The sequence below is a fragment of the Corvus cornix genome, chromosome 5 (assembly GCF_000738735.6).
Source record: "Corvus cornix cornix isolate S_Up_H32 chromosome 5, ASM73873v5, whole genome shotgun sequence".
NCBI lineage: Eukaryota > Metazoa > Chordata > Aves > Passeriformes > Corvidae > Corvus > Corvus cornix.
This window is the reverse complement of record NC_046335.1, coordinates 56,817,666-56,835,581: the sequence shown is the minus strand read 5'-3', so window position 1 is coordinate 56,835,581 and position 17,916 is coordinate 56,817,666. Positions and strand designations below refer to the sequence as shown.

Below are 17,916 nucleotides of genomic sequence, written 5' to 3'. Positions count from 1 at the left end.
ATTACAGTCACTCCTGACTCGGCCAAATAACAGCTCCTTGTCTGCCGACGAATACAGCCACGATTCTCAGGTATTTCGGTGTGTGGAGATAAGCAGCAGGTGAAAAGGAGCACAAGCCATCTCCTCTGAGCTCCTGCTGTTTATGGGAACAGATACGGGCCTTGGGGATGTGAAAAACGAGGTTCACTCTTAGTAAAATTTTAAGAAAAGTTTAATAAAAGGGACAGTTAGGAGACAACAGCAAAAAAGGGTACTACGGCCGGGTGCTTTGGCAGAGATCCAAAGGCACACACCTCTACATCCAAAAGATAGTCTTTAAAAGTACATCTCTTATTGCATATTCATCACAATCATGCATGATTCATAAATTCTTTGGAGTTTCTGTGTATCATCCCATCAGCCTTATCTTCCTCCTTGGCTCCATTCCATCTCTGCTCTCTCTGGGTTCGGGTCTTCTTCTTTCTCTGATAAGATACTCCAGGAATGTGAAGGCTTTCTCTGCCTATCTTTTCTAAATTGACTACATAAACAATAGACATTCTGTATCATGTATTACATTACAGAACCTAGATAACATTTTAACTATTATAGGAACGTGCAAAAAGCCAACATCACAACATATTCATAATATTCCTGGGAAGGAATTGTGTGCACAGACACAGTAGGATTGCTTCTGTCTCCTGTAATTACTCCAATCAGATGATGGCCAGAGCTTTTAAGCAAAAAGCACCGTGACAGAATAATTTACAATATTCCCCAAACTACCCCTGTGGTTTTGATTTTCTTGCTGATTAGGTTCAGCGTCTGGCCTCAAGAAATCAGTCCAAAAAGAACAGGCGAACCTCAGCTTGCAAGTCAGAGTGCCAGTCTTCCAGCTGTCGTTTATGCAGTATGTGCAAACAGCTTTTCAACATATTTGCAAAAAAATCTATTAATTCTTTCTATACCTATCCAGAACCTGACTGTTGGGGTTTTAGGAGTTCTCCCTCTGTTCTTTTTTTCTCTTGAAGAATTTTCCCCATACAGGTTGCCAGGGTGCTTAAGAAAAACAAAAGACCTGGCCACAGGGGGAGGAGTCCGTCTGGCTACTCTCTTTCAGCTGGGCTTGTGGGCTGACTTCTGCTTCTTTGGCTGCCTTCCTTCTACCGGAGAAACCCCGGGATCCCAAGCCCACCTTCCCTGCCCCGCTGGGAGCCGGGCTGCGGCCGCCCTGCCCCCGCCGTTGCTTGGAGCCTTCGCTGCTGTGTAGCCCCGCACGCCCTGCCTGCCCGGACCTCCGGGGGTCCTCACCGCGGCTCCAGAGTCCGATCCATCTCATCTGCCACCCGGGATTTGTGCTCGTCCCTGCTGTTCCAGCCTGCTGTTCCCAAGGGTCCGGCCGGACACCGGGATCGGCTGCCCAGGGGTTTGTGAAGCCTTTGTCCCATCCCTTCCCGGGATCCCAGGCCGCCATTGCCGCGTGCTCCCCGAGCTCGCTCCGGAGCGCCCCCTGCAGCCGCGGGGGAACCATCGCACCTGCCCTGCTCACCGGGAGCCGCCAGCGCCCCTGCCGGCTGCGAGCGGAACTGCACCCGAGGGGAAAGGGCCTGACAGCCGAGAGGGCTGGGACTGGGTTTGTGATTGCTGTTACTGCCAGAGTTGTTGTTGTTTTGTTTGACTGGTTTTATATATATATATAAAGTATATATATATATAGTAAAGAACTGTTATTCCTATTTCCCACATCTTTACCTAAAGCCCCTTGATTTCAAAATTATAATAACTCAGAGGGAAAGGGGTTATATCTGCCACTTCAAGGGAGGCTTCTGCCTTCCTTAGCAGACACCCGTCTTTCAAAACCAAGACACTCCTCTTTTTATTTTGATTGGAAATCAAAATATGATTCTTTTCTGGACACGGAAGTAAGAACCAGCTGCAAATACAGCCTACAGGTGTGAATCTATACTGCAGGAACTGAGCTGTAGCTCGGAATTAGAGGCAAGAAGTGGTGCCATGGCGAATGTGAACATTCAGTGCTGACACAGGAGCCTTTTGCAATGCCCTACCAGCCCCTGGTTCACATTGCTATAAACTCTCTATCTGGTGTTACAAAGAGTGTAGAAGAGCTGACTATAAGTAAGAAAAATAGCCATAATGCTCATTTTGTTAATATGGTGAACGATGACTATCTAATATTACAGACCTCATAGAACTGAGTATTCAGATTTCCACTTAGTACATGCTGGCAGTTTTACTTTGAAGTCAACAGGTCTGTATAAGTCAAGGTATCAATACAAATTAATTTGTTCTATGATCTAACTAAAAACGTCTCATTGTCTGGTAAGTTTAGTAGACATTTGCAAGGTCAGCAATCCACTGCTTACCTTTTCATTTTTTCTTTAGTGTCTGCTCTGCAGAAAATGTTTTAGCGAGTAATCAGTTTGGGTGTAATTAAAATGCCAGTACATTTTGTATAGCCATTTTGGTATCAGAACAAAGCCATAAGACTGCACAGCCTTTTAAAATGCCTTTTAAAATAAATGTTTAAACCTACAGCCTGAATAGGGCTCAGATTAAAATCTCTATCAAATCTCAGCTCCACTGGAAGATTCCCTTCCTTGTCACCCTGTGAATAAGCTCTACATTCACTTTCTGAATTGTCCATTGTTTTTTCAAGATGGAAAGTCCTTTTATGGTGGTTTTGTTATGGTTAGGAATTGGGGAAGGGTCTCCCCTTCCCCCATCAACTCCACACTGGAGTGCCTTTGGAATACGGCCCACCGGCCGTTTTTTGCTCAGCCATGGTACTTCTACGTGAGGCAGAAAGTTCAGCAGCATTTCCAGCCAAAAGCCCATGAGGAGTGGGGCAGCCAGAGCATCCTGTGCAGATACAGGCCTGCAGCTGTGACTCGAGAGGGTTTTGGTTCCTGCCCAGCGCAGCGGGTGCGTCTCCTGTGTGACTGCCCCCCTTCCCAGGTGCCCATGGATAGCAGGTACGAGGCTCTGCAGGGGGAACGGAACAGGGTGGGGATGTCTGCTGGCAATAGAGTGCAGCGGAGAGCAAACAGTCCAGGATGTTCCTGGAGTGTGGGACAGAGAGCTGCTGACACAGCTGGTGACTGAGCCAGTGAGGGAAGGCACTGCTGGACCTGCTGTTTGTGAAGGGAGAAGGGCTGGTGGGTGACAGGAGGGTCAGAGGTGGCCTTGGGCTCGGTGATCACGAGATGCGTGTGTTTGATTGCCAGAGAAGGAAGGAGAGGTGTTGGGAAAAGGTTTACCTGTAACAAATTGTGAATTCCTTAAGCTTTAACAGACAGTGCTTAGTCCTGTATTCCCCCACACCAGTGATTAATGTGTGCAAGTGGGTAACTTAGCCTTGAGAATAAAGAGAGGGGGCCTGCTAAGAAGACAGCTGCAATGCATTCAAGGGGAAGAAAGTGGTTTTAGGAGGCTCTTGAGCATAGAAGGAGAATTTGCAGAACAACCACCAGAGGCCCTCAAGAGACCCCTCCTCTCAATGTCTAATTTTGGGGAAGTGATTTAAATATGTCAAATACTTTGTGGGACTGTTTAGCCTGTGAGTTTGAGCAAAGTAATGAATATGTCTTAGTTCCATGGATACAAACGAGTAGGTGAGATTGCTGGGTGTGCACGTGTTAGGGAAGTGATTCCCCATGCACCCAGTGCTGAAATCAAGTAACGCCTCCTTTCTGACGCTGAGCTGGCAGCAGGCATGGAGCCCTGCTTGGTAACCTCTCATTGTGGTCACTTCTACTGAAGAACAAAGAAAGGTCAAAATGAAACATTTTCCAGTCCTTTCCCTCTGGTTTACCTTTTCTGGGGGCCAAAGCTCTGTGCCCCAGGTGGCCTGGGTGTGTGCAGAGAAATGCAGCCCCCGCAAAGCCCTTGGTTTTCCCACAAGTCATCATCACTCCTTCCCAGGTGCGCCCAGCTCTGGCAGGAGAGAGAGCCCACGGCGCAGTGGGCACCGTGCCCTCCCAGCCAGGGCTCTCTGGCACAGAGCAGCAGCAGCGCCAGCTCCTGCCTTGGCTCCACCTGGGAGCCAGCAGCCTCTGGAAATCAGCACTGCCAGTTGCGTTCCCAGCTTGGAGCAGCTGCTGCTGGTGGGCAAATCCTGCCAGTTCTGCTTCCAAAGAGACACAAAGGCAGAGGTAGAGATGTACATGCAGAGGAGCCCAGGGCATGTCCAATAAATGTGCAAATATGTGGGGCGATTTGTTAGGAATTATTTCAGCTCTTATGCCCATAGTGCCTTCCCTCCTGGATCTGTGCAATGCTTTGGGCCATTTTCTTGGCCTGGTTTCCTTTGCTTTGGTCCCATCTCAGTGTTCACTTGGGGTACAGGCTGTAGGTGCTTGGGGCACTCTTTGAGTTACTCTTGGGCCCCTTGAACAACAGGCTTTGGCCCATGAGGGGAATTTGTGCTGCTTTGTGACAGAGGAGAACTTCCCAGGCTATTTGGTGTTTGCTGCAGGGAAGCTTGGGTTGCTTTGCATAAAGACACAGACCAACGCGGAGCAGCTGCTTTGTGATGTCAGGGCATGGTTGCCACGTTGTGGTGCTGTCATCAGAAGGTTGCCTTGGTGCATGGAAGGCCTCAGTGTCAGAGCAGCTCTTGGGCTTGCTCAGAGCAGGAGCATCCTCCTGGTTGAGGCCTTGTCAGGGGGCAGCTGCACCCTGACAGGAGCCTTGTTTTTTGTTGTGTTAGAGCACAGTCTGCAAACTTGCACAGCAGTGCTCAAACCATGGAGACACTCGCTGCTGCAGTTTGCACTGTGTATGGCATTGGTTATTCTGGATATTACCTGGCTAACCTGGCACGTAAGTAGAGGTTTTCCCTGGGTGGTAGCTTAATCTGGCTTTTGTATCTCTTCATGCTCTTTCTTAGTAACTGAGTTGACTTTGAAACAAAAACACCATTAGCATGTCACTGGTTTGGTAAAGCTCCTGTCAACACGTTCAGCTAAAAAGGGGGTGTCTGTAGCCAGGGGGGCGTGGGCAGCACTTGCAAGGGAACCTCCAGGGGTTCCCTTCCCTCCAGGGCAGGGTCTGTGGCAGCAGAGTCTGTCATTTCCTCAGTGTGCTGGGTCAAGCAGGACAACTTTGAAAAGGCAGATTGGGAGACCTTCTCAGAAGGCCTTCTAAAGACTTTGTGGTTCTCCCTGGAATTCAGGGAAAGCTTCTTTTATTCTAAATTTTGTCATTAAAAGATTTGACTAACTTGACCCTTTACTGAGTGCTAAAATAGCGATTCCCTTTGCAACGAAGTGCAAACTCCAAAACAGTGAGTGTCTGCTCCTGAACCCCAGAGCTGCTCCTGGGCTGTTTCACAGTAGAGCTGCCACAGCTCAGGGGGATTTGGGGGAAGCTTTTCTGGGCAACTGTTTTCAGCAACTTAATGGGAATTGGTGCATGCAACTTATTTTAAAAATAAGGTACCCGAAAGAGAAGAGAACAAAAGCTGCTTTAACTGCTGGGCAGAACAGAAGCATTGAGTGTGAAAGAACAATCTGCATTTTCTTGACCAAGTTTGTATTTGTTTACTGGCAAAAGAGGCCAAAGCGTAGGCACAACCAAGAATATTGTCCTGTTCTCTTGCTGGCTGTGTGAAAGAATTGTGTCTCCTGGAGGGATGCTGTGAAAGGAAAATACTCTCTGTTGGGGTTGACTTGTTCTGGGGGGTTCACCAGCACAGGCAGTTTTCTCACAGCACCTCGTTCCTTTTCCCTTGCCCACTGCAGGTCACCTGACCCATGTATTCAGAGGTGCCGATCCCAAGGTGAGTGAGAAAGGAACCTTTGATGTTCCTGGCATTTAAGAATTGTGGAGCAAGCTGTGAGCTTGGTCTGTGGCAGTAGAGTGAGGAGGGCCAGCTGTGTAGGCTGAGAGAAAATCCATTTCCATGTGTGCAGCAGCAATAGCAAAGGCATGGCTGTGTAATAGCTGCTTTTGCATTTGAGAGCTGTTGAAGAACTAAAAGCCCAGCTTTGCAGAGAGAAGGTTGCTTGCTGAGAGTAGGCAGGGTGCAATATCTAATTCAGAGCAATATGCAGTAGTGTTGAATTAGGCCATTTTACTTTAGTTGGAGGCGCTTGGAATCCCATTGCTATCCAAGGCTATGATTCCTCCTTAGTAGAGCTGGTTGTAGAGCTGAATAGAGATAAGGTTAGAAATGATAGGTAACTGCCTGTCCCTCACGCTGCTGCCTGTCCACAGAGCACAGAACCAACCGCAGGCTCTCCTCTGGCTCCCTCTGCTCCTGGAGAAGAGGCTGAAGAGGAGCAAAATGTCCCGAATTCTCCAGCTGTGGTCAGACGCAAACCTGAACGTCCTGAGCCAGTAAGTGCCAGTTGTGGTTGGGGCTGTCTTTAGAGGAAATGAGAGCTGCAAGTTTCTGAGCGGCCAGCACTTGCTGGTGGTGGCCGAGGATGCTGAGTGCTGGAGTCCTGCCAGGACCTAGCGATTCCCCCCAGCCAGTGAGAGCTGGAACACGGCCTTTGAGCTGTCATGTTTAGGCCCCAGCTTGCTGGGATTCCAAGAGGGGCAAACGTGAATCATGAAGGCTCCCCTGTCCCCAGAGGAGGGAGCGCTCAAAGGACACCGCTCTCAGCCTTGCCACACCCGTAGGGGACACGGTGGCCTGGAGAGACGTGTCCCACTGCGCAGGCTGGCCAAGTAGCTGCTGGCACAAAAGCTGTTGATGTGAGCACACAAGTTGTTTGGGGTGGTTTGTCCACAGGAGCTTCTTGGGTGGGCCTAGCTGGGAGTAGTTCAGAGACACACTGGGGACGGGGAGCTGCTGCTTGATGAAGTCAGGGGCTTTGGTGCCTTTGTTGCCAGGTTGTTCTTTCGCCTCTTCAGGCAGAGCAGTCAGGAGCAGAGCTGACAGGGGCTCTGAGTGCGCCTGTGGTTTTGCTTTTGATAAGCTGCAAAGAGATGGTTGTGTTGTCCAGGGACCTGTGTGGGGCCACTCTTGTCCCGTGTGGCAAAAGAAACAAAGTGCGCAGTTGGGAACCCTTCTTCCGTGGCAGAAGCCAGAGGCTGCCATGTTTCTGCAGCTACTTTCTGTTGTGAAGTCTGTTTCTCAAACTCCACTTGAAAACTGCATTGGAGCCTAGAGTGGGGGCAAAGCTGCAGGTCCTTGAGTGCTGTCTCGTAGGGTTAAGAAGAGGAAGGAGATCTTGAAGTTCTGGCTGCTGTATTTGAAGTCAACTGTGCAACTTTGTGCCTGGGGAGCTGCGTGGGAGAAAAGGAGCCAGGGGTGCGGGTCCACAGTAGCTGAACGTGAGCCAGCGTGTGCCCAGGTGGCCAGGAGGCCAAGGGCATGCTGGCCTGTGTCAGCAATAGTGGGGCAGCAGGAGCAGGGCAGTGACCGTCCCCCTGTGCTGGGCACGGGTGAGGGCGCAGCTCGAGTGCTGGGTCCAGTTGTGGGCCCCTGTGAAGAAGAAAGACCTTGAGGGGCTGCAGCGTGTGCAGAGAAGGGCAAGGGAGCTGGGGAAGGGTGTGGAGCCCAAGTGCCATGAGGAGGTGCTGAGGCAGCTTTAGGCTGGGGAAAGGGAGGCTCCTGAGGGACCTTCAAGCAGACTTCCCTAAATGCCTACATGACAGTGCTCGCCACAAGTGCCCTTGCATCCCCTGCCAAGCATCCCCTCCCTGCACCCAAGGGCTTTAGGCACTGCAGCAGGTGACACTTTTGTCTTTTGGTCTGTTGGTTTGTAGTTTGCTAGGAGGAGAAGCCCTGTTTATTTTCTCTTTCTCCAGCAAGCCAAGGTGCTTTTGCTCAACCTTTCCTGCCCTTTTCCAGCCCTGGGAGAGATTCTGATGCAGTATTTTTGCATGAGAACACGTAATTTGGGGCAGGGACGTTGGTGCAGAAGGAGCTGTTCTGGTGGCCGGCCAGCCAGCAGGGCCTTGCACATCACTTTCAGGTTAACAGCGCCCGTGCCTTTTGGCAGCCCGGGGGATCAGTATCTGTTGCATTCCAGGTATGGGAGTTTAGCAGGAAATCAAGGCCCCTGCATTCCAGGGTCCTCAGAGATCAGAGGGGCTGTGAGGGGCCAGGCTTCATTTCTGATTGCAGCCACTTTAGCACCGTCAGTCTGGTCGAGTCCAAGAGAAGAACTTGCCCCAGCACAGATGCACAAAGAGTGCAGTTCCCAGTGCAGGGCCCTGGGTCTGACTGTGTTCCATAAGGACCTTCCTGCTCCAGGTTCCCCAAGAGTGTGGTTTATTGAAGCAACAGGAGAGCAAGTTCAGGATTGCTGCTGATCAGGGCACTGGCTACCGAGTGTTGATGTGTGTAGTGATGGAAAGTATAGGAAAAGAGAGATGATAACAGTGAGATAGATCTAGCTATCAATCTATTGATCTATCGATCTGTCTATCTATCTATCTACCTAAATGAATCTTCCTGGTTTTGCTCCAAGGCAGCTGGAGGTGCAAAGCTCACCTAAAGGCACCCCTTGAGAGGAGGAGGAGAGACTCCTTCCATTGACTAATCCTGAGTAGGCAGAGATGTTTCCCCCTCCAGAGATGGTTGTTTTTTCCCCTCAGAGGTGTTTTCCTCCCCCTGTTTATCCTTTAAATTTTGGCCTGTCCTAAGGGACCGGAACAATCCCATGCTCTAGGTGGTGTTTGGGGACTCTGGTCATACATGTATTACATGACACATGGTTTCCTTCATTGGCATCCTGAAAGGTTTGTAAATTAATTTGTTAATGGGACCTTGTGAGGGTCTCTGGTACAGCCAGTCAGAATTCTCAGTTGACAAAAGAGGGAGGAGAATAAACACCTTGGTCCTCCTCCATATATGAGGTGGCCATAGAGGCCCTCTGACCTCCACTGGAGGGTCTTTGTGCGCATCCTCATCTCCTGAATAATCCAAGAGTGTAGATGTCAGAAAGGCAGGAATGGCAGTGCAGGCCTGAAGAGAACATGAACTCCAGAAGTGTCTCTCACAAGGAGCAAGCTCACACAGGAAGCCACCTGCAGAGCCAGGGTGGGGCTGTGGGACAGGGCTGGGTGTCAGTCACTTCTGAAGACAAACAGGACACGGCAGAAGAGGAGCGAGGTCCTCAGCAGAGCCTTGAGAAAGGCCCCACGTTCCCTGTCAGCTTCAGTCCCAGAGGGACCCTGACTGTACTGCCACGGTCACTTTGGAATCTGTGCCTTCCCACGGGCAGGGAATGACCCAGGAGAGCAGCAGTACATTGCTTTGGGAATGTGTGAGCCCATCAGTCTCTGAGTCCTGCCCCACAAATGTTTTATGGGAAGTTGAAACCCATCTTCTCTTGCTTTCTGTGCAGCTCCTTCTAGAGAAAGAGCATGAGCAGATTGCTCTATCAGAGATGCCGTGCCAGACTCGGGGAGAGCTGTTCCCAGCCCGAGAGCAGCTGGAGCAGCTCAGGCAGCAGGTGGAAGAGCCACAAGAGAATGGCCAAGTAAGCCTGACTAGCCAGGTGACAGAGTGAAGGGCAGGAACAGGGGCATAAAACGGAGCTCTTGGGATGGAGGAGGCCAGGAGTCCCACAGGCACTGAAAGCACAGAGCCTTGTAATCTGCAGAGACCAGCACTGGGATGGGAGGGTTCCAATGGAAGCAGAGCTGGGTAGGGAAGCAGAAAGAAGTGGCTGAATGAATGTGATTTTGAGGCCGAAAGAGGAAAAAGCTGAGCCTGATGGCAGCTCCCAGTCACTTGCTCTGCATTTGTGTGCACAGGACATCAAGGCAGAGCCACAAGCAGAGCTGCCCGAAGCCCAGAGTGACATCAAGGCAGTGAAGAGGAGGCACGAGGAAGACATCAGAAGAATTCAAGAGCACTGGAATCTCCATCGGCAGAGGGGCGATCTACAAAACCAGGTGAGTAGAAGAGTGGCAGCCACTCCACTCATGAAACTTGCTCTCGCTTGTTCTTCACAGAAAGTGGAGGACAGCCTGCAGGCAGAGTTGCAGACAAATAAGGCTAGGATCAAGCCAAGGGAGAAGAGGCTGGAGGAAGGAATGAAAATCATCAAAGAGCTTAATCACCTGCTTCAGGAGAAGGAGGTTCTACAAAAGCAAGTGAGTGCAACAGCGAGAGCCGCTGCAGTCACCGAACCGGTGGCTTCTGCCCTTCTTGCCTCTCCTCTGCAGAGCAGCAGGCAAGGGGGTGATGCCTCTGAGTGCCCTCCTGCTGTGGCCTCTATCACAGCCACTCTGAAGGACACGTCCTGGGCTGCTGAATCTCAGCTGCTGCCCTGGACAGTGCGACTAGTCCTTTGGCCTGTTGGCCAGTCATCCAAACGGATTCCTGCTGGCCTGTTCCTGCTCTCCTTGTTTCTTGAGGTGTTTCTGCAGCTCAACTTGGTGACCCAGATAGATTTTGAATCAAGCTGTCTGTATCCCTTGTGAACCTGTTCTTTCCCTTTCCTCACAGTCTGTGACCCACGGCTGACAGGGATAAGCTGTACTGTCTGACTGCTTTGTTCTGTTTGACTTGAGGTGGAAGTGTTGACATCTCACCTGGCAGCCTGTGAAGACTTCCAGCAAGTGCTTGGCCACAAAGAGCCCCAAGGTTGGCGTGAGGCACAGGACCTGTCCCAACCAGAGGTGCTAAAGGTTGAGCACATCCTGAAGATGGTGGTGGAAAAGAGGATCCAATGGGAGGAGGTAGAACATTAGAACAAGGAACTGCAAGTGTGTCTGCAGCCCTTGGAGGGGGAAAGGAGTCCTTGGGAGGAAGTGGAGCAGTCACTGTGGCAGTCATCCTTCAGAAAATCCATGAAAATGGAACATGAAATTGGCCATGAACTCGAGTAAAATCAGCCTTTGGTTTTGACCCTTCTGGTTTCAGAGGTGGACATCCAAAGAAACCCGTTTAAGAGCTCTGAAGGTGGCTGACAGCACCTTCCTAAGGGCTTGCATTTGAAATGTGATCCCAGGGCAGTCTCTGCCAGCCACACTTTCTGACACAAACTCATTTCTTGTCTCAGATCTACACAGGCTCTGTCACTGAACCTGCTGCAGCAGCAGCGTCATCTAAAGGAGCCTTTGCTCCCCAACCTGAGAAGTGGAGCCCAGGCAGTTTGCTCAGCTCCAGTGTGGTCACAGCTGCTCAGCAACAGGAGAACAGGGACAAGTACCTGGAGCTACTGAGTACGTCTTGCGTATTTCTTGGGTGAGGGACGGTGTATTGTGTGCATGTGCCAGCACAGCTGTACCAAATGTTCCTCCTGGAACATGTGGTTGTGGGGACATTGAGGACTCCCCACAGGAACTGCTGTGCTTCGAGGCAGCGAGGGAGTGCTCTGGGTGCTCCTGCTGCCTCTGAGGGCAGCTCGGACTGCCTAGGGTTTGCCTGAGCTTCCCTCTCCGCTAAAGGCAGAAGCAGGGACTGTTCCTGGATCAGCAGAAGGCTGTGACTGCTGGAGTTCTACCCTTTGGCACAACCCTGTGCGGGCCACTCTCCAGGAAAACACATCAAGCCCTTTGTGCTTTTGCAGCACAACCCATTTAATCTGCTTCTTGCCCATAACAGCTGCCAGTGCTGTGCTCTCAGATAAGGCCTGGTGGGGCTGAGAACAGAGCCCAATTGACTCTGTGTCTACCATCACCTGTTGGGACAAAAAGGCCATTGATGTGCACCTCGGTGTGTCTGATCTCAAAGCCAATCCTGTCGTGCCCTGAATGGGGGCAACAGCTTGTAACAGGGCTCGGTCTGGCTGTGGCTTCTTCCCAGTGCTTGTCAGTGCTCATCCTTGGCCCTTCCCAGCCTTGCTGTGGTACCTGCCCTGCCCCTGACGGCCGGTGCGACTGCAGAGGCTGGAGCCTTCCTTAGCTGAGAGAGTCCTGCTGCTGCCCGGCCGCTGCAGCGCGGAGCTGCCGGGAGGCAGCAGCCCCTCGTCCGGGCCGGCTTCTGCATCGCACGGCCTGGACTCACGAGAGGCTCAGCATCTCCTCGGGGCAGCTGTCCGTGCCACGCCAGCGCCTGAGGAGCACTGCTGTCCTTGCTGCCCGTGGCCGCTGTGCCGAGCTGGGAAGACGGGGACGTGTGCGGAGCTGAGAGGGCGAGTCCAATGCGAGCGACTGAGCCGCGCAGTCAGGGTGAAGAGAAGCAGTGTGGCTCTTCACATGGGGCACGGGCGTCTTTGAGCTCAGCCTGCCCATAAAGGCTGAGGGTCCTGATGCTGAAAGCCCCGCTGGTATTGCTTATAGCATGAGCTGCTGTGCTTTACAAAGAGAAGGCGTTCTTCTGGCAAACTGCTGGAAGGTGGAGAAGATGCCCTCCCCTCCTGGCAACACTTGGCAATATTCCTTCCTGTTTTAAAAATGTCACTTGTTCATAGGAATTGATTCTAGAACCCAAGGTGCATTTAATCTTGGGAAATATGAAACCTTTTGTTGAATCTCACAGTGCTTATTCCCAAGAAAAGAAAGCCGCTGTTAGTTCCAGCTCTCCTTAGTGCTTACAGATGACAACTCACCTGCCTTGGTACCTGTTCTCTTCTGGTCTCTGTCTCCTCTGAATGTGGCTAGTTTCCTGGCAAGAGATCTCTCCAAAGAACTGTAGAAAATCTGTGCCAGCCATCTGTGCTGCCGAGCTGCCTGTCTTGGTGCTGCTGCTGTTGTTGCTGTTGTTACCCAGATGACCACAAAAGGCTCAGAGCCCCAGACAGTGGGGCTGCCTTTTGTATCTCCTGGAAGGTGGCATCTCTGCTTTAAAGTGAGCATCTTGCACTTTGTTTCCCTCAGGGAAAATGGTGAGCATGGAAAATCCGGTGATGAAATACACTGAACTGGAAAATATCGGCAGCGGGTGAGTCCAACCACAGTTACTTCTACAAAATCATGGGCCAGGAGTTTTGCTGGTGGAATATCTACCAAGTGTGAAGTCAGGCAAGCTGCAAACATGTTCAGACACTGGCGTTAGATTGTCCCATCTCTCAGTGCTGGTCAGAATGTGTAAGTGTGGTCAGAAGGCATTGTCAAAGACATCTCCATGCTGCCAAGGTCTTGCCTGCAGCAAGGAACAGGAGCTGGAAGATCTCCTGGTCTCTCAACTGTGGGACACCTGTGTGTTAATTTCCTTAGCATTTTGTATGTCTCAAAATCATATGGCCACACTAATGAAAGGAGAAGAATCTTGCTTGCCTGAAAGAGCAACCTACCCCCTGGGAGCTGTCAGATAACAGCTCTCAGGAACAGTTCTTTCCAAGAGTTTGTTGAAGGAAATACTCAGTGGTCAGGATTAGAACCACACCGTTCAGAAACTGAAACCCGAGATGAAAGAATAAGCTCTCTTTTTGAGCTGAGGCACTAAACCCCAAAGCTTCAGGAACAGGCCCAGTGCCCATGCACTTGAGAGGAAAAGGCATCATTGCCTTCTGGCAGATCCTTCCTGCACCCTGCAGGTTTTAGGCACTTACAGCAGAGATCTCCCATCTGGGCTGGCTTTCACTCCAAGGTCTAAACAGCTTCTCCTTTCTTTGCTGCTGTTTTGTTTCTAGGACTTTCGGAGAGGTTTGTAGAGCACTCGACAATGCCACAGGAGGAGAGGTAAATGTCAACAGTCCCTGCAGATTCTGCAGCTCTTGAGGGCTTTCCCCTCTGGTGTGAGTTGTGGCTGGAGCTTTGGGTCACCGGGAGAGCTGTGCTGCAAAGGCACAAGAAGCACAGACTGGTGCCAGCCTGCAAAATACATTTGGGACAGTCTTTGTCCTTCTCAGCTGCCAGAAGGAAGGCAAGGAGAGCAGTGGTTCCTTTTGGAGAAGGAAGTGCTCACTCGCTCTCAGTGGCTAAAACAAAGGTGGTGCCTTAGAGCATCTCACTGCTCTTTGGGCTACAGCTTCAGAGTCCTGAATTCTCATTTCTGGCTGCCAGCAAATACATCTGAATCTTACTGGTAGTTCCTTAGCAACCTGCAGTGCTGCGCTTGGGAAGTGCACCTAGGGAGGGATGTGCAAGGTGTCCCTAAAAGCCCTAAGCCCTGCTTATAGCCCAGGATGTATCCATAGAGTACCAAGGCTTGGATTACTTCTTTGGATCCCTGACAGCAGCAGAGAGTGTGGGCAGAGCTTTGTGGGTGATAGTTGAGACACCATTGTTACCAAGTGGACAGGGCAAAACGTCAGTGGCCACATGTCCTGTTTCTGGCCCCAAGGGAGCGGAGAAATGGGCTGTTGGAATGTCACTTCCTAATTCCTCCTGTGTCTAATCACAAGGCACTTTGGCACAGCTCGGCTGTGTCATTCCAAAATCACTCGCTCCATGTGCGTTGTGGTCTCGTGCCACCAACTTCTCAAGGTACGGATTTTCCATGTCATTTTAGGTGGCCATAAAGAAAATAAATCTTCAAGGACCAAAGAGGAAGGAAGTAACTGGAAATGAACTCATGGTCATGAAAATGAATAAGAACCCCAACACTGTGACTATTTAGACAGGTGAGTGGTTGTGGTTTTATCCCATGAATGTTGGTTCACGTACTCAAGCATGCGAGGTTAAAAACCCACTTGGGTTGATATGCGGGAAAGACTCCACTACTGGAATAAGGAGGAAAGTAGGTACGTTTGTTCCAGCGCTGGGACACATGGGGGATAATTCCTCCAAAGTCATGCGTGCTGACAGCTGCATTCAGCCTGGTATGTATCGGGTTACAAGTCCCATAGTCATTGAGTTTCCCAATACACCTATACATATTCATTGCCTAGCCCTGCCCAGCCTCGCCTCGTATTACAATGAGCCCAAAAGTCATTTACATCCGCGTTGCGCTTGCGCAGTGTTGTCTGGTGGTCGTGGGCAGGGGTCTCCGAGATGAAATAAGAGTCTTCCTCAGATGAAGTAAAGAGTCTTCCTCATTCTGAACTTTTCATCTTGCTTCCCTGCACATGTTCGAAAACAGGATCTTTGGTCACGATTCCTTCCCTTTATCAATAGTCTTATATCTTCTCATTCTGCTTTGGTAGGCACAGTAAGTGTTGAGCAAGCGGTATGCATTGCCTTTAACAAGCAGCTTCTTAGCAAATCATTTAACCTCCGCTTCCCTTCCTCCCCCTGATTCAGGGTCACTGGCAGAAAATAGAGCTGTTAATTATTGGTTAATTATCATTTCTCTACTCATCTCCAATGGATGGGAAGAGAGTGCATTTTGTCTGCATTAATCTTCCCTGGCACACTTAGTTTGAAGTTTGTTCAAAAACCTGGATCAGCACTGTCTTACTAAATCAATAGCCTTTAAGTTCACTGCCTCCATGCTGTTTTGGGGCTTGATTTTTTCAAGTGTTTTAAGTGCTGATGAACCATCCTGGAGAGGATTTCCCTGGGATTGTTGCCCCTCTTTTCCATTGCTGTGCATGCCAGGAAGACTAGGTGCTTATTTCCAGAAACACCACGCGTGACAGGTTTTTTATCTGGGCTGTTACAAAACTGCATTTTTCACTTGCTGGCTATCAAGGACATCTCCTTTTTCACAGCTGTGCCTTTCTCCTTGAGACTGCACAGGTTGCAAACACTGCACAGCCTAGAGGGAACGTCTATTCCTTTTGTTCTGTCCTCGTTTCAAAGGGACCCAGAAACAAGAATCAACCATTGTCTTTTCCAAACAGCAACGTAGCCATGTATGTTCATCTCCACGCCCTTGTTTCCTTCCTTCAGCTACCTTGTGGATGAGGAACTCTGGCTGGTGATGGAGTACATGGACGGAGGCACTCTGAGCGATGTCATCAGCAAGACCTACCTGTGTGAAGACGAGATGGCAACCATCAGTCGAGAGGTCAGGGATCCCACCTGTGCTTCCTTCCGAGGGCTTGGGCAGGATTGTCTGGGAAACAGGGGCTCAGAACAGCAGAGACTTCATGTGCCAAGCTTTGTTTCTGTGTTGCTGCTATGCTATGGAGAAGCAAGAGCATCTCAAGTGAACTGTGTGGCAGTGTGCGTGCACTCACTGTACTCAGTTCTTGTATTCTTATCTCCTGCTGTTTTATTCTTGCTCTGTCTCTTGTATTTGTATTTGCTGTTCTCCACCTTGCCTCTCTAAATGTTTGCCTGGAGCCTGTCTGCACTGCGTTCCCTGCCTGTAAAAGCAAAGGTGCTGGTGGCAGGATTTGAAACTAAAGGCAAAAGAGACTCCTTTCTCACAGTCCTCAGCTGAAAAGGATAGTAGTGCACCCAAAATGCTGTTTGCTTCTGAAAGGTGACTCATGTGATACTTCCAAGTCTATGCTGAGGCTAGCAATAAAACCTTTGCCATGCAGCCTCCCACCCAAAAGTGACCCACTTCACAGCAAAGGGAGGGACTCTTTCTTTCTTGGCAAACCCTTGTTTGTCCTCTGGATGAAGAGAGCACATCCACTGCAGCAGCAGTCATTGGGGCTGGTTTGCAGGGGACAGTCTAGAACAGCAATTCCCATTGGCTCTTTCAAAAGCTGACATGCCTTCCCTTAGAAAGGTAGTGTTGGAGCAGCAAGCTCTTCCTCTCGATGGCTCCGTGTTCTGCCATTACTCCCCATTCCCCTGGAAAGGGAATCTTTTAGAGCTGTTTCCTTTCTTGTGTGCTGAAATCACATCACTAATTTTTGCCCTCCTGTTTCTGTTTTCTCTCTCAGTGCCTGAAAGGACTGGATTTTCTTCATTCAAACCACATGATCCACCAACATGTGAAGAGCTGCAACATCCTTCTGGGAACCGACGGCTCTGTCAAGCTGGGTCGGTATATTCTCGGTCAGGCACGGCGTTCCGGGGATGTGGGGTTTGGGGCTGCTTTTGAGTGACTGCCAGTTCCCCCAAATTTGTGCTGGTGGCAGTGCAGGGACCCCTGCCGTGAGCTGAGGGCACAGTTGCAACGTGCACAGAGGTATCACAAGGAAGAATCAGTCAAGAGTGGCATAGGTTTGTGTGCGTCCCTTCCAGAGGGAGGGAGCTACAATCCAAAGCTTCGGGAAAATAAAGGCCACTGCTGGGGGCAGTGTAAAAAATGTGGGTTTTTTTGAAGTGGCCAATTCCATCTTTCCTTGGCTAAAGCCCTGAGGAAATAGAGCACGGACGGTTTTCCAGCAGATTACACAGTGCATTCTGAGACTGAGAGTGGGGAATTCTTTTGCTTGGTTTCCTAATTTGAGCTGGTTTTCACAGTCTTTTGTTTTCTCCTCAGCTGATTTTGGCCTCTCTGCTCAGCTCACCCCTGAGCAGAGTAGACAGAGATCAGTGGCCAGGATTTCTGGGTGGATGGCACCTGAAATCGTGACAGGTCAACCATACGGCCCCAAAGCGGACATATGGTCTTTTGGCATAGTGGGAATCGAAATGGTGGAACGGGAAGCTCCTCACTGGAATGGAGATCCTGTCTCGGTAAGGAGCCAATACTCACTGATCCCTCTGTCTTTCTCACCTGTCCCACGTTCTGTTTGCAACTGGGCAAAATCCCATTGCCATCTGCTGGCACTGCTTCCACCAAGGTCCCCTTCTAAAAATGGCCCTGCAGCACATCAGCATCTGCTGTAGTTTTGCTTGCATCAGAAGGGAAGTGGCAAGCAGCCAGTTCAGAAACCTGCCATTTTGGCCTTCAGCCATGCCTGACGTTTCTCGTGTGCTTTTTGAACACTCTTGGAGCTCTGTCTCTGAAGGACAAGAGTTTTTCAAGTGGAGAGTTCAGCAGTGTGATAAATATCCTTTGAAATGGAGGCTGGACCTTCCCAGTTTCAATTTTATAGAAAAAGATAAAAGGAAAACAGAAAGAGAAAGGAAAAAGAAAAAAGACGAGAAAAAACCAGCAGAGCAAACCCCAAGCAGTGCTTCTTGCTTCTTCCTTTATTAGCCACAGCACATCAATTTTCCTCCAAGCTGTAGCATCTTTTCCAAATCCTGTGGGTCTTTGAAACTTTCAGGCTTCCAAGTCATCTGTACGTTGTTCTGTCATGTGTCTGGGTGGCCTGGATAAGTTCAGCC

General features: G+C 50.2%; 1 protein-coding gene across 1 annotated transcript; it reads left to right on the top strand.

Annotated features, from left to right (window-relative positions):
* Positions 1–3,514: 3,514 nt before the first annotated feature.
* On the top strand, positions 3,515–17,486 carry LOC120410138 (centrosome-associated protein CEP250-like). The gene is made up of 11 exons (XM_039553319.1): positions 3,515–4,821; positions 5,742–6,339; positions 9,306–9,440; positions 9,718–10,059; positions 10,480–10,647; positions 10,971–11,133; positions 12,730–12,793; positions 14,306–14,417; positions 15,628–15,745; positions 16,578–16,677; positions 17,123–17,486. Exons 3-8 carry the CDS (start codon positions 9,348–9,350, stop codon positions 14,313–14,315), a joined length of 840 nt encoding a protein of 279 aa, XP_039409253.1. The 5' UTR covers positions 3,515–4,821; positions 5,742–6,339; positions 9,306–9,347; the 3' UTR covers positions 14,316–14,417; positions 15,628–15,745; positions 16,578–16,677; positions 17,123–17,486.
* The last annotated feature ends 430 nt before the right edge of the window (positions 17,487–17,916 follow it).